The sequence below is a fragment of the Crinia signifera genome, chromosome 6, assembly GCF_055691185.1.
Source record: "Crinia signifera chromosome 6, ASM5569118v1, whole genome shotgun sequence".
Taxonomy (NCBI): Eukaryota; Metazoa; Chordata; class Amphibia; order Anura; family Myobatrachidae; genus Crinia; species Crinia signifera.
In genome coordinates, this window is record NC_139222.1 from 255,382,158 (window position 1) to 255,405,048 (window position 22,891).

The 22,891-nt window shown below is 44.3% G+C and overlaps 2 protein-coding genes across 2 annotated transcripts in view; both read right to left on the reverse strand.

Moving 5' to 3' along the window:
- Nucleotides 1-7,458, reverse strand: part of LOC146009230 (alpha-2-macroglobulin-like) — a 240,847-nt gene extending 233,389 nt beyond the window's left edge. Inside the window, exons 1-2 of the mRNA XM_083149392.1 lie at nt 7,304-7,458; nt 974-1,157 (exon numbers count right to left, since the gene is read on the reverse strand). Coding sequence (XP_083005518.1) covers nt 974-1,157; nt 7,304-7,371 — 252 coding nt within the window. The 5' untranslated portion in view covers nt 7,372-7,458. The remainder of the gene's footprint in view (nt 1-973; nt 1,158-7,303) is intronic.
- Nucleotides 7,459-18,324: 10,866 nt separating this feature from the next.
- Nucleotides 18,325-22,891, reverse strand: part of LOC146009228 (alpha-2-macroglobulin-like) — a 193,172-nt gene continuing 188,605 nt past the window's right edge. Inside the window, exons 35-37 of the mRNA XM_083149390.1 lie at nt 22,606-22,647; nt 19,382-19,516; nt 18,325-18,512 (exon numbers count right to left, since the gene is read on the reverse strand). Of these exons, the coding sequence (XP_083005516.1) occupies nt 18,484-18,512; nt 19,382-19,516; nt 22,606-22,647 (206 nt within the window). The 3' untranslated portion in view covers nt 18,325-18,483. The remainder of the gene's footprint in view (nt 18,513-19,381; nt 19,517-22,605; nt 22,648-22,891) is intronic.

Below are 22,891 nucleotides of genomic sequence, written 5' to 3' on the forward strand. Positions count from 1 at the left end.
TTTGTGTCATTTATTTCTAGGCATAAGAGTTAAGTAATGGTACGAGTTAACAACAACATAATTCAATAGGCGCCTTAGACAGAGCGAGGGCCGCATAGGCTGGAGGGAGATTAAGAGCCTGTGAATTTGTTGTCCACAAGCAATGTACAGCAGAAGCATCTGTGTGAAGCCCTATGGAAATAGTAGTGGAGTGGCAGTTAGTTCTGCCAATCAGGTAGCAGGGGGGCGGCAGCCAGAGAGGGTTATATCAGTGATCAGAGACAGGAAGTGAGCCTCTTTGATTCTGGATCCCCACCCTCCCTACCCTTCTCTCTGTGCTACCTGGCATCAAGCCATTTCCACCAAATTTGGTTCTCTATTTCCATAGCTTAATTAACAATCGGCGAGAAGGCGCTCTCGACCAGCAAGCAGGTGGGGTGTCAGGTGGTCTCTGTGCGGTATTGCCCCCCCTTTGCCAAGAAGGCGGGCGAGTCCCCAGTTCCGGCTGGGGGCGTTGGCCTTCATGGAAGGTCCACGTCATGCAATAGAAGGGGGCGGTATGTCCGTCACAGCGCAGGCTGTACCCACAAGAAGGGGTGTGGCCATTGGCGGGCGCTGAGGTCGCTACCATGGCAACACCCGCGTTTATGGTGCTGGTCTCAAGCGCTTTCTTTGCCATCCCTTATACAAATAGGGGTCATACCACTTAAATAAACAACTATGACCTTTTTAACCTTACGCAGTTGGTGTCAGTGTCGTTATTTTTAGATAAGGTGTTTGTGTCATTTATTTCTAGGCATAAGAGTTAAGTAATGGTACGAGTTAACAACAACATAATTCAATAGGCGCCTTATTTATTCTCTTTTTTATTACTAATATCTCCTATAATCCTGTGTTTATTTGCATTACTCAGTCACAAAGTTCATGATAAGTTAAAGAATTTCACAATAACATTTTTGTTGACAAACCTTACATGCTAGAAATGTCTACTCACCTGGAAAGGGAAACAGTTGGAGTATTCCACGGTGTCTACTTTGTGCTCAGCAATAATATGAGTGTGCTCATCATTATGCAAGGACAGTTTGAAGTCAACAGCCCCATCTAGATCAAGGAAGGTCACGCAGGCTTTCTGCTGGGTTCCCTGCACTGAGTATACAGGAGCTGTGATCACATAGCGCCTACATAGACACAGAACAAATGGAAATTTAAATACTCCGTAGTTTATATTATGAACATTTATGGAGCAGGAATAGTTAGGAAGTTTAATTTATAAGATAAGCTATTGTGAGTAAATATAGAGTAAGTACTGTGACAAAGAATCAAATACACTGGATCAGTCTTGGTCTTCATTTTTGTAGCAGGTCACAGCATACCAAGTAACCAGCATAAGCGAGGAAGGTTACAGCATTGCAGCATACAGGTATCACAGCATACTACAAACTCTTTAGAAGGCTCCAGTGGACCCTACCGTAGCCCACATACCAGTTTATCACTTGGGCATAGGGATGCCAATCCCGGGGCATTTCTTTAGTCCCGGGAATCGGGATGGAAAAACGCTCAATCCCGGGATTGCATCCCTTGTGTGTGGGATTGTCTTATAGGTAAAAGCAACCAAATATCTGATCTGTGTAAATAACAACAGTACCTTGCCTGTGTGTAGTGAGGCATGTATTTTTTTATTCTAAATGAGATATAGTATCCTGGAATGCCAGAACTGTTTTTGTAAGCCACTTTTATTGCTCTGTATAGCAGGGGGTGGGGACTGAGGGTGTAGATTCCAATTATTGGAAATTGGGAACAAGGCATTGTTAGAGTATATTAGTTGTCATTGCATATGGCTGTGGCCATAGTTTAGCTGTGGCCCTGTATTGAAGTGGGCCGTATTAAAGTGGGAAAACAATGTCATAACTACGAGAGTTATACCTGCGTTACACCGAAGGAAAACAGAAGGCAAACTACTACAAATCAACAACAACACACATGGACTGCATTGATATCTCAAGAGTATGTAATTCATCTCAAATATGCTCTCTTCATTTCTGTGTTATGCAAACTCTTGTATGATTTGAAAAGTTCTGATGTAATGAATTGCTTGTAATTGTTATTACTTGTTTGGGGAAGTTGTTCAGTGAAGCATAGTTTAGTGTTGCATTCTGCCTGATGTCTACTCAAACACAGTGCAAATTATCTCCTTTGACCATTTGGCCATTAGTGTTCAGGTGTAGCCTGACCTGAACAGACTCACTATATTCCTAGAATTAGTGACCTGCAGCTTTCTGAACAGTAAAAAATAAAAACAGACATTGAACAACATCATCAAACAGGTAATTTCAACTTTAGACTTCGATTTTGTACTGTATGAACATGGCTAGGAATAACAGATGCACAGGCAAAATTTTTAAAAGTATGTGTGCAAACGCTAGAAGCCTAGTAGACAAAATTCCTGATCTAATTGCAATAATGACAAGGGATGACCTAGACATTGTGGCTATCACAGAGACATGGTGTAATGAGAACCATAGCTGGGACATAGCTATACCAGGATACAATTTATTTAGGAATAACAGAATGGGAAGTATCAGAGGAGGGGTAGCAATGTATGTAAAGAAAAGCATAAATGCTACTTTAATACAAAACATTTAAGAAAAAACTGAGGCCCTTTGGGTGACCATATGGGGGAGAAAGACATTATTCGTACTGGGGTCATCTATAGGCCACCAGGCCAGGGGCAGGATTTGGACAGGAGCCTATTGCTTGATGTCACTAAAATGTCTTTAAAGGGAGAAGTCATAATCATGGGAGACTTTAATCTACCTGATGTGAATTGGGAGGAGTCTTTTGCAAGATCATCTATAAGTGGCAAATTTCTAAATTCCCTACAGGGAGCCTCTCTCAAGCAATTGGTGAGGGAACCTACTCGCAAAGACTCAATATTAGATTTAATACTCACAAATGGTGACAGAATATCAGACATATATGTGGGTGAGAACCTGGGATCCAGTGATCATCAAGCAGCATGGTTTAGTATTAAGGCAGGGTCCAACTCCAGTCACATAAAAACTAAGGTGTTGGATTTTAGGAAGGCTGACTTTGCAAAAATGGGGAGATGTTTAAGCGACTCATTAGCGGATTGGAGGAACTTGAAAGGAGTGCAGGAGAGGTGAAAAAAATTAAAAAGTGCAATACTAAAGGCAACGGACCTTTGTATCAAAAGGGTTAAGAGAAGTAACAGGAAAAGGAAGCCAGTGTGGTTTACTAAAGAGGTATCAACTAGTGTAATAGCGAAAAAGATGGCCTTTAGGACATACAAGACTCAAAATAATAATGACAAAGAAGTGTATCTTGCCAGACGCAAAGAGGCTAAGAAAGTGATCAGGCGTGCCAAGGCACAAGCTGAGGAGAAAATTGCTCAGTCGGTAGATAAAGGAAACAAAACTTTTTTTTAAGTATATAAGTGAAAGGAGAAAATCAAATGGAGGAATAATAAGACTGCGGACAGACACTGAGACTTTGGTGGAGGGAGACAAGGCAATTGCAGATCATCTAAATAATTACTTGTATTCACTATAGAAGGAGAAGGGAAGGGACCACAGTTAAGTTTCAAGGACATTCATAAAAATAAGGTAGATGGAAGTACATTTACTAGGGAGACTGAAAGTGTATAAATCAATGGGGCCAGATGGAGTGCATCCAAGGATACTAAAAGAACTAAAAGATGTGTTGGTAGCGCCATTAACAGATTTATTCAACCAGTCACTAGATACTGGTGCAGTTCCAGAGGACTGGAGAAAAGCAAATGTAGTTCTACTGCACAAAAGCGGAAGCAAAGAAGAAGCAAGTAACTACAGACCAGTGAGCCTTACATCAGTAGTAGGGAAATTAATGGAAACTCTATTAAAAGAAAGAATAGTGGAATATCTTAAATTAAACAACTTACAGGATCCAAAACAGCATGGTTTTACTGCAGGGAGATCATGCCAAACAAGTCTCATTGACTTTTTTGACTCCATGACCAAAATACTAGATGAAGGGGGGGCTGTAGATGTGGCATATCTAGACTTTAGTAAGGCATTTGACACTGTCCCACATTGAAGGCTGCTAAATTAACTTGAAAGTGTGGGATTGAATTATAAAACAATTAAAAGGATAAGAACCTGGTTGCAGGACAGTTGTAGTAAATGGAGTACATTCAATAGAGGGACATGGGTACTCTTTACCTAGAAGGGCGCCAACGATCTTGATCGTGGGCATCGTGAGGTAAAAAATCGCGTCGGTCGCGTCGTATGCGGGCTAAAGATGCCCGGCCGCGACGCGACCGACGCAATGTCCACGATTTCCCCATTGAAAACCATGTTAAACATAGACATCGCGTCGGTCGCGTCGCGGCCGGCCATAAATGTGCACACGATGGCCGCGACGCGATGCCCACGATTTGCCATAGGAATCAATGTTAAAAGGCCCGATGGACACGATTTTCATGTTAAATGGCTGAATGGACCCGATTTTACCATAGGAAACAATGTTAAATGGGCCTTAGAGCCCAAATAGTTACCCTGAACTCTGAAATGGCCCCCCCAATTGTTTACGCCACCCCACGATCAACGTCAACCCGAAGCGTGGCGAGCGCAGCGAGCCCGCGAGGGGCGGCGGTACGCGTCCTCCAACCTTTTCATACCCCCACTATCCACGTCGGCGTGGAGTTGAGAATAGAATAGTGTGGCGAGCGCAGCGAGCCACCGAGCCCGAAGCGTGGCGAGCACAGCGAGCCCCGCGAGGGGACGCGGATACCTTCACAGGTAAACGCGTCCCTTCGCGGGCTTCACAGGTGTCCGCGTCACCATGGACACCTGTGAAGCCCGCGAGGGGACGCGTATAGCTGTGAAGGTATCCGCGTGCGCTCGCCACGCTTCGGGCTCGGTGGCTCGCTGCGCTCGCCACACTATTCTATTCTCAACTCCACGCCGACGTGGATAGTAGGGCATGAAAAGGTCGGAGGACGCGTACCGCCGCCCCTCGCGGGCTCGCTGCGCTCGCCACGCTTCGGGTTGACGTGGGGTGGCGTAAACAATTGGGGGGGCCATTTCAGAGTTCAGGGTAACTATTTGGGCTCTAAGGCCCATTTAACATTGTTTCCTATGGCCACATCGGGTCCATTGAGGCATTTAACAGTAAAATCGCGTCGGTCTGGCCATTTAACATTGATTCCTATGGGAAATCGGGTGCATCGCGTCGCGGGCATCGCGGGTACATTTATGGCCGGCCGCGACGCGACCGACGTGATTTCCATGTTTAACATGGGTTTCAATGGGAAATCGCGGGCATCGCGTCGGTCGCGTCGCGGCCAGACATAAATGTACCCGCGATCACCACGACGGGCGCCCTTCTAGGTAAAGAGTACCGGGACATGTTACCAGTGGAGTACCCCAGGGATCTGTACTTGGAACAGTGCTCTTTAATATCTTTGTTAGTGACATTGCAAATAGTATTGAAGGGAAAGTATGCCTTTTTGCAGATGACACAAATATATGCAACAGAGTAGACACACCAGGAGGGGTAAATCAAATGACTGATGATCTAAGTAAACTTGAGAATTGGTCAAGAGAATGGCAACTACAGTTTAATGCTAAAAAATGCAAAATTATGCACTTGGGACTCAAAAACCCAAAGGCTCAATATAGCATCAAGGGTTCTATAATGGAAACTACTGAGGAGGAAAGAGATCTAGGAGTCACTATTTCAAGTGACTTAAAGGCAGGGAGGCAATGTAACAAAGCAATGAGGAAGGCTAGTCAGATGCTTGGTTGCATAGGGAGAGGAATCAGTAGCAGAAAAAAAGATGTAATAATGCCACTTTATAGGTCATTGGTACAACCTCATCTGGAATACTGTGTCCAGTTCTGGAGACCATATCTTCAGAAGGATATAAATACATTGGAGAGTGTACAAAGAAGGGCAACTAAAATGGTGCATGGCCTACATCACAAAACTTACCTGGATAGACTAAAAGATCTTAACATGTATAGTTTGGAGCAGAGAAGGGAAAGGGGCGACATGATAGAAATCTTCAAATATATCAAGGGTTTTAACATAGTACAGGAGGGAAATATTCTTCAAAGGAAAAGAAGTAATAGAACACGAGGACCTGCACTGAAACTGGAGGGAGGTAGGTTCAGGGGAAATGTTAGAAAAAATTACTTCACAGAAAGGGTAGTGAATAAGTGGAATAGCCTCCCATTAGAGGTGGTAGAGGCTAAGACAGTAGAACAATTTAAACATGCTTGGGATAGGCATATGGATATCCTTACAAAGAAATAAGGATTAAAAAGGGTTGAGTTTACCTGAAGGGTAAAAAAGGGGCAGACTAGAAGGGACAAATGGTTCTTATCTGCCGTCAAATTCTATGTTTCTATGTTACACCCCTCAATATCTCTATGGGTGTGTGTGTGTATATGTGTATATGTGTGTGTGTATGCATGCGTGCGTGCATGTGTGTCTCTTCTTATGACAAATATTGTATCAAATACCTTCAGGCTGTGTGTAAGGTCTATATGACACATAAATTAATATTGTGTAATTGCACAAACTTTTTATTATTACTACAGGTTGAGTATCCCGTATCCGAACATCCGTTATCCAAATTATTCCGAAATATGGACTTTCCAGAAAGTGAAAATTTTTTTTTTTTTTGCTAAAAACTCACTGGGGACATTTGTAACAGCATCACTGGGGACATGATATGTAACTGGCACTATATATGTGCAAGACAATGATTGCTTGGCATTCAAATTCAGTGCTGAGATAGTACACAAATTTTGTTTCACGTTTTGAAACCTTGTTTTTTGAACAATTAAAATATATTTGTGTGTATTTTATGTGGTAATAAAATATATTTGTGTGTATATTATGTGTTTATACAGCATAAATGCAAGATACTTTAAAATACATCATTGAAATATTAAAATATTCCGAAATACGGAATAATCCGTTATCCAAAATTCTCCTGGTCCCGAGCATTTTGGATACGGGATACTCAACCTGTATTATTATTATTATTATTATTATTATTATTATTACTACAGTATTATTATTAATAATAATAATAACAATAATAATAATAATACAAAATAATGTATAAAATTACCTACAGGCTATGTTTTTAGGATACATAAATGCACTATGGTTGTGTCCCATCCTAAGATATCTCATTTTGGAATGCAAGTATTCCAAAATAAGGAAAAATCCAATATCCAAATGACTTCTAGTCCCAATCATTTTGGATATAGGAGACCTAACCTGTAATACATTCCCACAATAACAGTCTTACGGGTCTGATGCTGATGTAAGTGCTGAGCTGAAGATGGCCAGGCAGACGGACACCAGGAGAAGCTGCATGTTGGCCCACAAGTCACCTCCGCTGAATTTGTCTCTCTGTTGTCCTATATATATATTCTGCCACCTCCCTTGCTGGAGGCGTATGAGGACATTAAACATACGGGGAGACGATTGGCTGAATAATCTCATTTCAACACATGAACTCTTATCTTCCATGCAGGTTATGTTCATGAACTTGCACTGATTCTGCTTTGTAAACACTTTTATAAATGTTTTACTATAGATTAGCTTTAAACAATTTTAAGCTGTCTGAACATTAGAATCCTAAAAATGAAATGTAGCTGTTAGCAGTGAACATCAGTGTACTGTAATTTGTATTGTGAGTTACTCTGTTAAATATAATTTCTCTAATATGTTATATAATATACACCTAGCCTGAGTACACCACACAGTGTGGGAGATGCCTCGCATGAGTGAGCTGACAGGTTCGGTGCAAATCCCTTAGCATCCGGTGTCTTGTTTTGCATCTTATTTGCATTGCTATGGGAATAAGATGCATCAGCATATGATGTAATATTCTGTGAGCGACCGCTGCTGTATCTGCATACAAAATGCACACAGAATATAGGCACACCACATGTCATGAATATAGGTATGCCACATATCATGCTGCTTGTGCATCCTGTTTGCATCATTTCATTAAAATGCATTTTAATAAATATAGTCAAATGAAAAGACACTTGTCACTACCGATTCACGCCATGGCATGGTGTGATTAAAAAGGCTGTTCATCATGAAAGGAGGCTAGATGTCTGTGGACACTGATGTACGTTACTTCAATAGAACTGGTGTATTCACTTACTAACAGCAGTGGAAACAATGGGTGACATTCTATGGACTGCGATTTGGCTTTTTTTGCGGTAATTAGACCACAAAATGGCGATATCGCATTTTCCCATTAAATCGTTAATTTAATGGGATGCGCTAAGGGACTGAAATCGCATATTATGTGCGTTAAGGTATGCTGAGTAAAATTGCGAGATTAATTCGCATTTTTATCGCATCCAGATGTTTTCGTATAGAAAAGTATACAAGTCGCTTATTTAATGCAATGCGCATTTGCACATCGCATTATTTAGGTGCCTAATTTTCGCACTTATTTCAGACCAGGGTCTGTTTGGCGAATTAGCCAGAACCCTGCACAGATCGCAATGTTCTGTGCAGGGTTCTGCTGTAAAAAATAAAAGAAAGGGTTAAAATAAAAAAAAAACGAGCGCGGGGTCCCCCGCCCGAGTATAACCAGCCCCGGGCTCACTGAGCCGGTGCTGGTGACATAAAATCAGGGTCCCCGACAAATAGGGGTCCCCTTGATTTCATGAAACCAGCACCAGGCTCAAGGTCCGGCGCTGGTTCCCAAAATACGGGGGACAAAGTGACTAGGGGTCCCCCGTATTTTAAGAACCAGCACCGGACACAACCAGCCAGCAGGGTAATGCCACAGCCGGGGGAAACTTATTATATAAGCTCCCGCGGCCAAAGCATTAACCCCCTGGCTGGTCAGCATGGGCAGGGGTCCTGGGGAAGTGGGGACCCCCCCAATGAAGGGGTCCCCCCCCTCCAGGACTTACCAGCCCATGCTGATAGTCCGGGGCTGTCCCCGATGCCCCTGGGCGGTGGGCTTCGGGCTGATGGCTTGTGTAAAAAAAGAAGTAAAACTATTGTTTTATACTGGCGAACTATGAGTCCCAGCAAGCCTACCCCGCATGCTGGGACTTGGAGAACCACAAGTCCCAGCATGCGGGGCATTAAAGGGCCCGCTGGCACTTGTAGTTCAGCAGTACAAAAAATAGTTAAAATCACACTGACACACTGAAAAATAAAAGTTTAATACATACAAAACACACACACACTGATACTTACCTACCTTGAGCCCGTAGGTCGGTCCCTGGATCCTGGGTCCGTCCTCCGGGGCTCCAGGGCAGAAGAGTCCGGTTCCGGGGCCTTGGTCCTGGTTCCGGGGCTGGTCCTGGGGTTCTGGGGCTCCTGGGCTGCAGAATCCGGGGTCCGGGATCCGAGGTAGTCCCCAGGGGTACCTAAGGAAGCAAATCCAACTCACCTGGTCCCCGGCGACGACCTCGGAATCCTCTCCGGTGACAGCGCTGTTCCCATCTGCTACCCGGCTCGCAGGACTTTGACAGGCGCTGAGATGTTTCCTCCTCGGCGTCTCTGCACAGAATGATTTCTTGGCCAATCAGGAGCCGAGAAAGTCGGCTCCTGATTGGCCAGAAATCATTCTGAATACAGACGCCGAGGAAGTAACATCTCAGCGCATCTAGAGCCGGACCTTGAGCCTGGTGCTGGTTTCATGAAATCAAGGGGACCCCTATTTGTCGGGGACCCTGATTTTATGTCACCAGCACCGGCTCAGTGAGCCCGGGGCTGGTTATACTCGGGCGGGGGACCCCGCGCTCGTTTTTTTTTTTAAACTTTGCGCTGTCCTGCAAATGTGCGATTTTCAGACATGAAAATCGCACATTTTCAGGACTAAATACAGCGCACCACTTCGCCACAAATCGCCCCTCTTCGCACTTTTCAGCCTCCAATGCGCATCACATTAAATATGCTCATTTTGACTGAAAAGTGCGATTTGTAAAAGTGCGATTTGCGGCAATGTGGTGCGCGAATAAAACATGCGCATTTAGCGCATCCCATAGAATGTCACCCAATATCACTGAGGGAGTATCAAGCTAGTTTCCTAGAAAATAGAAGCATCACTGAGCACAAGGGGTGAGATTTAATAGGATGAGAGATTCAAAAAGTCAGAGATTTGGTAAGAAATCTCCAGTTTTTTTAAAGTGGCAATCATTTACACTGCAAAACCAGTTTGATTTTGCAGTGTAAATGATTGCCGCTTTAAAAAAACTGGAGATTTCTTACCAAATCTCTCACTTTCTGAATCTCTCACCCTATTAAATCTCACCCACGGTATGTTATCTAGTAAAAGGGAATTTGTAATGTAAAATGGCAGTAAAAGGCTTTTCCTAACTTAAAGTACTGTAGTAATTTGGAAACAAATAACTCCTGTTGCTGATTATTAACCATGGTGACATAAATGTAAATTCTAACCGACAACCGTTCCTGTTTTAATAATCGTCATATACTGTAGGTTTTTTTACCATATAAAATCAAAGCATTGTTTTATTTTACATTAATGAATATTCTATTTGGCCTATATTCATACTTCTTCTCTCACTGACTGTCTTGCAGACTATAAGGGGAGATGTATCAAACATTGGAGAGAGATAAAGTACCAACCAATCAGGCTGCATTTGACAGCTGACTGTGTGTACTTTATCCTTCCCCATTTTGTATCTCTCCAAGCTTTGATACTTCTGTAACACCCTAGTGTGTTTAAGGGTCAACTGGAATGGTTTGCTACCATTCTGGTTATTCCTGATGTTTCGTCCCATGCCACAGCAGAGAGGCAGGAGGTCCCCAAACCCCAACACAATGATCTGCACAATAAATAAAGTATTGTATTTTCTTTAAGTGGAACTTTGCAATCATTCCTGATCTGTTTATAAATAAAGGGAAACAGTAAAGCAAAGCATACTCACTCCAATAACAATAATATATGTAAAACGTTGTATACATACTCAGAATTTGTTAATTCAAATTATTAATTAAATAGTTTAAAATTACCTGAGCAAACAATAAGTGGAAGTTAAACTTCAACAGAAAAATATAAATATAATATTTGAAAAGGGTACTATACATACTTAGTACTAAGTGTATAAATAGCGATAAACGACAACAGTATTCACACATGATAAATTATAATTCTTTATTGTCTTTAACTCCATGCTATCTCTGATAGTCATTCCCTGGGTCACAAGATGATGCCCAGCGGTTTCCTGGATACACTTTCGAATGTCTCCTACATGCCCGCCTCCCCGTGCTGCAAAAACCACAGAGACTATGCAAGTCTCCAAGGGCACCTGCAGTGAAGAGCCTGCACATGCTCAGGCAGTAAACATCGGTCATCATTGCAAATTCGCAACGTAGCGAATCAATTACAGTAGCTTAAGGGCCTATATCCTGCAAGCACCAGCAGCATTAAGGCGCCCAAGGGATTATGTTGGTTGCCTTGCGTTGTTACCCTTACATTACTTCCTAGAAATAATTCGCACGGACACCTTATCTAAAAATAAGACTCAGACAACCATGGCATAAGTTTAAAATGGTCAAGTTATTTATTTAGGTGGTATGACCCTTGTTAGTCTATCAAAGGGATGGCCAAGAAAGCACTTGAGACCAGCACCAGTCAGAGGTGTATGCCAATGGCAGCGACTGCATCGCTCCAATCTAACAAACACACCCCTTACGCAAGGTACAGCCTGCACCGTGACGGCTCCCCGCCCCCTCTAAGGTAGGGCGCGGACACCTTAAGGAAGTGCCCACCGTCCCCGCTCAGTTCGGGACTCGCCCACCGTCCTGGCAAGGGGGGGTAATACCGCACGGTGACCACCTGACACCTCACCCGACTGCTGGTCGAGAGCGCCTTCTCGCCGATTTTTAAACTAAAATTTAATTTCCGAATTGTTTGGACAGCCTGAAGGCAATGAGCACCAGAGAGAAGAAGGAAAAGAAGGGATGGGAGGGTGGGGATCCGGATTCCAAGAGGAAGTTCCTACCCCAGAGCTGGACCCTATATACCCTGCTTAAGCTACCTCCCCTCTTGGTGCTGATTGGCCCAGATGCACCACATGCTAACCTGCCTATGAATCACACACTGCTCTGTGCTGCATTACAATCTGCGTTTAACCCCCAAATCCCCGGGCTCTTAACTGCACTCTGGCCTATGCTGCCCTCGTTTTGCCTAAATCACAAACATCTGCAGTGGCTGAAAGCAGGTAACTCCCAAATTCTTCTTTATAAAGCTATAACAATATGCTTTTTGAAGTTTAATATGCTATGATTATGTGGAATTGACATCATGTGGGAAATTTCCTAAGCCCTATTCGTAAAAAATAGCTGTGTTCGTATACAGAAATACTATACTATACTATATGTATGTACTATACCGAAAATACGTTAATTCGTATTCACATTCATGGCACATTCGTATTTGTATTTATAAATACGAATATATATATGCCATCGACAGATGGCCAATCAGGAGCTGCTAAGCTGCTAGGCGGCCAATAGCTGTATTCAGGAGGCGGAGCTGCATGATGTCAACACAGACACCGTGAGACTTCTTCTGACAGTGCGGCTTGGTTCGGGTTATTGCTTATCGGTTTATTTTTTTGCCAAGACCTTGGAAGCAAGAGGACCGATCTACCCCAGAGGACCCCCGTGAGTATAATTGACAGGTACCCCCTGGATTTCTTCAGGAAAGCACCGATGGACGGAGGTAGATCTACCTACGGGCTCAACATAGGTAAGTATCTGTATGTGTGGGATCTGTATGTAGTAAAGTTTTTATTTTTCTGGTGTGTGTTTATTTAACTATTTGTCTTGCGGTGGAACTACAAGTTCCAGATAACACTTTAATGCACCGCATGCAGGGACTCAAGGTTCTCCAAGTCCCTGCATGCGGTAGAGGCTTGCTGGGACTCATAGTTCCACAGCCATATACAATAGTGTTAATCTATTAATACACTCTCATCAGCCCATTGGCCACAGCTCCAGGGCCACCCTGGACAGCCCCAGGCTTCAACCTGGGTAAGGAAGTTCTGGAGGGGGGACACCTTCATTGGGGGGTCCCCACTCCCCCAGATCCCCTGCCCAGGCTGACCGGTCAAGGGGTTAATGCTTTGGCCAGGGGGACTTGTATAAAAAGTATCCCCCTGGCTGTGGCATTACCCTGCTGGCTGGTTGGGCCTGGTGCTGCTTTTTAAAATACGGGGGGACCCCTAGTCATTTTGTCCCCCCGTATTCTTTTTTTTAAACACTGCAGCCGATATGAATTCATATTTTAAAATATGAATTTGTATTTAAAAATACAAATTTGTATTTAAAATACAAATTCGTATTGTCAAAAATACATATCAGTCAAATTCCACTAATACATTTTTTCTGCGGAATATAACAGCTGTATGCATTCATATTCAGGTGTATTAAAAATACAAATACGTATTTTCATATTTGTATTCTTAGTATATTTCCCCACATATATGTATATCATACTTGCCTACTTTTGAAAACTAGATTATAGTCGGTAGTAGAATTTTGCGATGCGCTCCTTTGAGGGGGCGTGTCTAGTTCCATATATGGAGTGATTGTGAAGAGAGATTGTAAACATGACACCTAGAAGTGAGGGTGTGTACTGCTACATCTGGATGGAATCTTTTAAAATGACATATCAAAATGTAGACGAGCCCCAAAGCAGTTAGTAAGAGATACGGTACTTGTGGATTATCACGGCTCCCATCGCATGCCATATATAGTGGCATGCGATAGCATGCGATTTTTGCAGTTTTTTACCATTTTTTTACGCGTATACCTGTGAAGGTATCCGTGTCCCCTCGCGGGGCTAGCTGCGCTCGCCACACTTTCTATTCTCAACTCCACGCCTACGTGGATAGTGGGGGTATGCAAGGTCTTAGGACGCGTACCGCCGCCCCTCGCGGGCTCGCTGCGCTCGCCACGCTTCGGGTTCGCGTTGATAGTGGGGGTGGTACAGCCTCAAAACGGACATTTGGGGGCCAAAGAACATGTTTGATACTAATTTCAATGCATTTGGATGCTTTTCTGTTAAAAAACGCATGCGATCGCATGCGATCAAATCGCATGCGATGCAATGCGATTTTTTGCTATGCGATGCACATCGTGGGAGCCGTGATAATCCACAAGTACCAGAGATACTATGCTTCCTATAGTGTTGGGCAATGGTGCTGATGATTCAATGTAAACGTATCTACTGTACAGTAGCTCTCATTCCTTTTTCCCCCCAAAATGCTTCAGTGATGTGGGCTAGGTGAAATGTGGGAGATTGGTAGACTAATGAGGGAGAGAGGGAGATTGCTGCTATTTCAGGCAGTCTCCTGCAGAATGCAGGATGGTAGGCAGCTATGATGTATATTTATGTTTTACTTTGAGTGCACTCATATTATATATTTGATTTATTGTGATTTTCATTTAATTGAAAGAATAATTATCCAGTTCTATTCAGGTTTTCTTTTTCGATCAGCTGCAAAAGCGCCTCTGAGGGGGGCTGGTTATTTGCCAAAAAGGTTTTTTTCTGTAAGATTAAAGGTCACAATTCCTCTGGTTTCGAGGCTGCAGCGGATTAATTGGCTGAGGGCTGCATAAACCCAAGGACATATAAGAGCCCTAGCTTAGGTTCACAGAAAGGTCAGATTAAGAAAAAACTTGGTGTGTTGTTTCTCTGCCTGGAAACACCTGGTGAGCAGGCTGGGAGCCTATCAGAGGGTTAAGGGGAGTAGCCAGATCTGGGGCATAAAGGTTCAGGGGTCATGTGACCTTTTCCTTCTGGTTCTTACCATCTCGAAGCCCTCCCGCCCACCCTGTATCTGGTCACAGAAGGGATGGAGTGACTTGGTGGTTTTTTGCAGTCTTTGTGATTTTATTTTTGTTTTTGTGGCTTTCCAGCCAGAATGGCGGGAAGTCGCTACCAGCCAGCGATCAAAAAGGGCTGGAGGCGAGTGGGGTCCCCCCGGCGGGCAGCGGTATCCCTCCGGCGACAATGATGGGGGTGAAGTGACGTTGCAGGCCTCGGCTCCAGGGGGGGCATGGCCTGTCAGCAATATCATGATGGGAGACATGTTAGATGCTTTTCCCCGTGCGGGGAACAGGCAGGATGAGTCGGGCCCAAATGGGGCCTTCAGTAGTGCTGCTCTGGGCCCGGCTTTGGAGGCAGGGGGGCGGGCGCGCAGCGTCCCTGGCACCCCCCGCTCTCCAGGATTAGGTTGGTCGGTGCAGGGATCAGTGGTGATGCCAGTGGGAGCCGCAGTGTTGGCTCCTACTGGTATTGGGAACCCTGTGGCCGGACATCAGGAGGCTGTGGGGGGTTTGAGCAGGGTGCCAACAAGTGCAAGTTTTATTCAGGTCAGGTCATAGTCAAGGGGGGCACCTGGGGGGTAGTGGCATTGGGCCAGGGGCTATGTCAGGGTGGGGCGCTGCGGGTTTCCCAGTTGCTTCTCCCGCAGGCTTTACAGGTTTAAGCCAAATGGTGTATTCCAGAAGCACGCTGGCCACGGCAGTACATTTGCAGGGTGCTGCTCCAGGGGCCTACCCCACGGTATCTTGGGGTGGAGGAGGAGGTATGTCCACTCCCTCTTGGCAGGGGGCGCAATCATTTGCTGTGTCACAGGGCTCCCCTATGTCAGGCTTCCCAGGCCAGTGGGCCTCCCCCAGGTGGGCCATATTTTCATTCACCGTCAAGTGGGGGTTTTAATGCGTGGCCACAGGGGGCGACTTGGAGGCAGCAGGCTTTCCCCAACGTCTCACAGGGCTATGCAGCAGGTATCCCAACCAATCAGCCCCATTTATGGTCCAGGGTGCAGGTCCCTTTAGTCCTGGAGGTTATGGGTGGGAGCAAGGTTGGGGCCAGACTAACCCTTGGCAGCTTCACAGGGGTTCCGGTGTGTCATTGCCCTCCTCGGGGGGTAGTGGCTTGGGGCCGCAAGGGTTTTTTGGCCCTTTGGGGGTCCGCCTTTGCCTAGGGGCCCCCGCCTAATGCTACTGTGTCACAACCACCGCCCCCGGTGTCGGGCCCGGCATCGGGTGCGGGGGAAAGGGGTAGTGTGTTGTTTCCCCCCCCCCTGTTGTTTCTTCACAGATTAATAGTGCTCAGGCGGTTCCAGTGAGTTCGAGGAGAAGAAGTTGGGAGGTACGAGAGGAGGCGAGGACTGCTGTCGGGACGGAGTCAGCTGGTTCCGGGTTGGCCGTTGCGGCCGACGAAGCTCTGGGGACATCGGGGACTGGTGAGTGTGAAGTTGTGAATTCATCTTGCGGGTCTACTGACAGCGATACCAGCAGCGTGGGGTCAGATTCCCCACGCAGACCGCGAAAGTTGGTTAAGCTTATTGCGCGGCATGTGGCAAAGGCAACGAATAAGGATAAGGCTGCAGTTGTGGCTCCTCCTCCTCCTAAGCCCCCTTTGTTTACTGAGATGGTGCACTGTGCAAACACAGCGGTTACTAGGGGGCTCAGGAAGAGGATGAGGGAGAAGATCAAGAAAGGTAAATATGTTGACATGTTCACCCTTACGGAGGACATGAGACAAGCATTTGAGAAAGCGAAGAAGGCTGATGGGATTGGGGAGAATCCCTTTCGAAATTTCCATCAGTGGTTAAGAGGATTTTTAGTATTTGCTGCTTGTTATGCGGAAACCCGGCCTGCGGAGTATCCTAATGTGGTTAAATACTTGTTTCTGGTACATGAGATATACCTTAAGACTAAGGGGTATTCTTGGAGGGACTACGATGAGAAATTTCGTAGGAAACAGGATGGTAATAGCATTTTACCCATGGGTTTTAAGGATGTGGAGGTGTGGTTGGAGGTGACACAGCAGACCAAGCCCCCAGGGGAGGGCTCGGGAAAGAAGTCCATGGGGGCCCCTTCTCAAGTTCCCAAGGTGGGAGGTAAGGGCAAATGTTTTGCCTTCAATGACGGCAAATGTAATAGGGGGCAAACTGTCGTTTTCGCCACTCCTGCAGAGTGTGCGGGGCCGGACACGCGGGAAAGGATTGCACGCAGCTCCTTCCGGGAAGCCAGGGGATTCCGGCGAGGGCAGCGGAAGTCACAAGTAAGGCGTATTCGCCGATTGTGGTCGCAGAGCTTGCTGGCTGGCTCAAACATTACTTCCACGGCTACCTCTGTCAGCAGCTATGACCTTATTCAGCAAAGGACGACTCTTCTCCATTCATTATTCTTCATTTATTATTCTCCTTCAACCAATCACCCAATCCTCCAATTCTCAACCAATCATCCAATCCTCCAACTCTCGACCAATCATTCAATCCTCCAATTCTCAACCAATCATCCAATCCTCCAATTCTCATCCAATCATCCAATTCTCCAATTCTCAACTAATCCTCCAATCTTCAACCAATCCTCCAATCTCCAACCAATCATTCAATCCTCCAACCTCCAACTAATCATCCAATCTTCAACCAATCATCCAATCTTCCAATCTTCAACCAATCATCCAATCTTCCAATCTTCAACCAATCAACCAATCTTTCAATCTTCAACCAATCCTCCAATCTTTCCGTCTCCACTCAATCATCCAATCTCCAATCAATCATCCAATCTTTCAATCTGCAATACAATCTTCATTCGTTCTCCAAACCAGCCAATCCTCAAATCCTACTACTACCTTCAAGTATTCTACTCCAGTTCAGATTCACTTCCACTCCTCAAATTATATTGCAATATTCTTCAAGTACCAAGCTCCATCATTTATTACAATAACCTGTTGGACAATTGACTTTATATTTGCATGCCTGTCATATTCCAGTTATACCATCATTATCACTGTTTGCAATATCTTTATTAAATTCATTATATTTTATCTTCATTGTTCCCTCTACTCTGTCGTGGACACAACCTCAAATGTCAAAGCACCCAGCTTACGATACTCTACAGCTGGTGCTTTAACGATTATGACACCTCTCCAGCAGTGTACATCAACCACAAACACACCTAATATTCAGCGCACTTGGCCACACCCCCTAACATATTTGGTCAAACCCACTCCAGTTAAAACTCCACCCCTCTTCTCCCCAAAACATTTATGGTTCCCCCCCTGTCATTTTGGTCTGGATCCGCCCCTGACTACTTGGCATTAGACCCCTGAAGGAACACTTGCTGGTGACAGTGAATTTGAATTATTAGTTTTGAGTGCCGATGTAGCCAACATCACAGGCAGTTGTCCTGGTTTAATGTCACTAGGGGCTTCCTAGTTTTGACACCTTATAATAACTACAATAAATATGTATTTATGTAATAAACTTTATCGCACAACAAATCCACACAACAAAATTACACTGTGTATTGTTTATTGAATGTTGCATTACAAGAAACAGTATCCTTTAGCCGGAGTCCATGATAGAGTTATATGCTCTCTGCTACTCGTGGGTAGACTGTATGTATTGGTTGTCTCAGGGGACACAGTGTGTGATGTCTTCAGATACCGATTCTTTATTCGTGAGATTCTTCTTTTTCAAATCCTGTCCCAGAAAGAGTTAAATCAGAGTATAATGTTATAAAAGGGCACAATATATTGACAAAGATGTTTGGACACGTTTTTGTTCTAAATCATCACCTTCTTTTTGCAAATCTCCCTTTTGAGTTTGGTTTTGAATTTTAAACTGGAAAATCTGGTAATTCCTGTGAGCAAATGACAATTAATCATTTGCTTCCAAACATGGAAAACCAACAAAAATAGTCATTCAGACAAATTGGTTGAAGCATTTTGATTTAACCAATTTAAGCAAATTAGTGTTTTTGTACATTTCCTAGTTTTTGGGAGCAAATGGTTAATTGTAATTTGTTCCCAGACATTACCAGATTTTCGTTCTAACCAGTCAGATTGAAAAGATAATCTTATAGTGTGTATCCAGCTAAAGTTTATCTAAAAATGTAGAAAAGTTAGGGAAATAGTGAAACTCATGTAACTTAGATGCATCATTTTTATTACTACAGTTTTAGGAACATCAACAACACTGATTTCCAGTCATTTCTAGTAAATTACTCCCACCTTACCATACAGTACACTCTCTTGTGTGAAATATCACCTGAAATAATGAGAGAGGGACTAACACGCGATCCAAACCCAAAACTCAGTTATTATATCTAAGTTTACAACTCAAGGTAAGACCTGACTCGGATTTCCGTTCACTCAACTCCCCAAAAGGGATCTGAGCCGGGACTCGGTTTTACTTAGATCCCCTAAATTTGGGTAAATTCTGATTATTAAAAAAAAAAAAAAAAACTGCTAATCCCTAATAAATAGTCATGAAATATCAATTGAAGGAGCAGAAGATTAGAACTCTGTGACAGTGGTGATCACAATAGCAAATATAAGTTATAGGCAAACCTTGGAAGAAACACCACTTGGACTGAGAAATACTGGAATCGTAGCAGCAGCCTTTTTGTTCACACTGCACCCTGGTAATACCTGGATTCCCACAATCTGCCCTCTCGGAGACACTGACTTTGCAGTGGCCTTTCACTGGGAGAGATACATGCAGGGGTCATTGCTAATATAGAAGCATTGGAACGTCACAAATATTATTTATAAGTCATAAATTCAGTTTATTGTTTTTATAATGTACAAAAAGGGGCTTATTTGTTTTTTTTTTCAGCATATACTTCCAAATAAAAAGCCTTTTTGGTGGATAACAGCTACTATCAAGTATGTATGAGTATAAGTATGTATCAAGATACCAGCTACCCAATGTATGAAGGAGGAATTGCAGCAGATATCTCCAAATATGCCAGAGTCCCTCCCAGGGCCGGTTCAAGGCACCGGAGCGCCCCAGGCGAGTCGGGGTGGGGGCACCCCGGTGCCGGGGGGGGGTGTGTACCTGTCCTGCGGCTGTGTATATAAAGCTTGCGGCGGCAGCGGGGGGTCCCTGCAGTCAAGAAATAACAAACGCTATCCGCCTGGCTACGCGGAAGCGCTTCTGTTGTGAAAACACTGGCCGCACGGCGCACGCTGATTGGCTGAATCTCAGCCAATCAGCGTGCGGCCAGTGTTTCCACAACAGAAACGCTTCCGCGTAGCCAGGCGGATAGCGCTCGTTATTTCTTGACTGCAGGGACCCCCCGCTGCCACCGCAAGCTTTATATCCACAGCCGCAGGACAGGTACACCCCCCCCTTGGAACCGGGGCGCCCCCACCCCGACTTGCCTGGGGCGCTGGGAGGGACTCTGGCACATATACACAGCCGCAGGACAGGTACCCCCGCGGCACGGGGGGGGGGGCGAAATGCCACCCTCCAATGGCCGGCGCCCTAGGCAAATGCCTAGATTTGACTAGTGGTGGCGCCGGCCCTGGTCCCTCCATTTCTCAGAGCAGCCACAGCTCCTAATGGTTTTATTTTGTATTGCCGCAAGTACAAATACAGTTGCTGAAACCCGAATATTTATAAATATGTTCCTTAGGGATGATTATAGTAAGTAAGTTTAATTTATATAGCGCACTATAATGGATCACAATCTGCTAGAAAGATGTTGTTGTTAGATACAGTAGGTCCTGCTTCAGAGATGGATACTATCCTGCATCTGCAATGGCGGGAGGACTGTGCACGTGCAACCCCGCTTGCAGATTCCTCAAGCCACAGCATGATTGACATTCGCAGTTTTTCCGCATCAGAGATCACTGAATCAGGACCTACTGTATGTACCAACATCTTCTCTCTAGCAGACAGCTGATCACACACAGAGCAACCTTAGATTCTTGTGCCATTCTGAAGCCCCATTACTGCCTCAGGCACACAAAGCATAATACCCAATTACAGCTGGTATTGGGAGAACAGGGGCAAACGCAGGATTTGCAGAAGGGGGTTTCCAGAGGGGCAGAGCAATGCACAGAGATGGACACTTAGGTGACCCAGTATATGCCGGGTCAGTTAAAGTATTAAAGATAGACCAAATGTATAGAAATAATAATAATAATAATAATATATATATATATATTATTGTTATTATTATATGTTATTATTATATGTATTATATGTATATACATATATATATATATACACACACACACACATATATGTGTATATATATATATATATATATATATATATATATATATATATATATATATATATATATATAGTCTCAGTTTGTGGTCCGGCACTCCAAATAACTCAGAAACCACCGCGGTGCCCTCCTTGCAATAGTATAAACTGAAGTGTATCTAACGATACAAATGGGCGGCACTCCAAATATATATATTGAGAATGCTAAGTACAGCCTGTTGGGTGTTTTATGCGGACATGATTATATGCTCATTCTTAGATGTGTCCTCCATGACAATAAATACATTGTTGTTTATTTACTGGACTGGTGCTGGTCTTCCCATTTGTTGTTGTGGGATCCATTACTATCTGTATTGTTGACCTGAGCACGGTCATTTATTCACTTTGTGAAGCTAGTGCGATATCTACTATCAATATATACATACATATATATATATACATACAGGGATGTCAACAGCAGTGTAGACCCCTGGGCATAGCAATGTATTGGGGCCCCTACCGATCCTCCAGCGGTAGGGGTGGGGGAAGCTTTGATATCCCGCGGGTGGGGGTAGGGAGTATTATATCAACCACTCAGCATGTAGGGCCTGGATTAGTAATTTCCACTAATTACCCCTTTACTGCACAGATGGTGGGAGATGGTGGGGGAAGGGGGCATTGGGGTGGGGGAAGGGTGCATTGGGCTGAATGAAGGGGCCCTGATACATAACTTCCAGGGTGGTAGAGGATGTTTAATATGCAGAGGAGCGGTGTATAGTGGAGTGGGCTTATTATTCATAATTTTGTGGTGGGAGGACAGCTTGCTTGACTGCAGATATCTCCAGTTCCTGGAACTAGATTTCTTAGATTTTAATGGAATTAAAAACTAGAGAATCCCACCTACCAAATGGTATTGGGGACTAGGGGATCAGACGTCAGGAGGCAGAGCAATCTGCCAACGAGAATATAAAACTACATACCATGTGTGTGGAGCTGGAGCAGTAACCAGCTGCTGGAAGGCTGATATCTCTGGTTCTGGGATCAGTAGAGACAAGCTGCTAGTGTCCTTCAAAGGAGGAGAGTCCCAGCTATGTCAGACAGAACCTGAAATATCTGACTGGGAAAAGCAATTAACAGGCTTGGATGGGGACCACTGTTTTGAAGTCAGATATCTCCGGTTTCCAAGGGCCGATTTAAAAAATTCTTGTACCCATGGAAATAGGTGACCCTTAGCTTTCAGCCTAGACTTCTGGGGGGTTTCTGGGTACTCAGAAACTCCCCCCCCCCTGCGTGTGCCACTGCAGAAGGGAGACTGGCATCAGGGCTAATAGGATATCCCCAAAGTAACCTATTAGCAGTGGGGAAGCGCTGATGCTAATAGGATAGCACCCTTATTGGAAATCTTCAGCCACAAAAAACAACAGTGACATTCTGGTATAGCCAATAATAAGTGTTTAGGATTCACAATCACTGGTGAATTCTGTTTCAACTCACTGTGGAAATGACACATCTCTAAAACCATCTTCAATACAGGTAAAATCAATACACTTAAATACTTAAAGAGTGTCCTTACTTGCATTGCAGGGAGAGTTATACTCTTCTACGTCATGTACATCTAGAACAGAAAACACAAGACATTATGCCTGATTAATGGCAGAACTTGGTATACATTCATAATACTGACATTCAGAATCTCATCATAGAAAGAATGTTGTCATACAATATGTTAACATCCACAAGACTGTGGGGGAAATTTACTAAGATGTGTATTCTACTTCACATGTGATGTTGCTATAGGCAACCAATCAGAATATGCTTCCTATTTATTTAGCACCCTCTAGAAGATAGTAGACAGGATC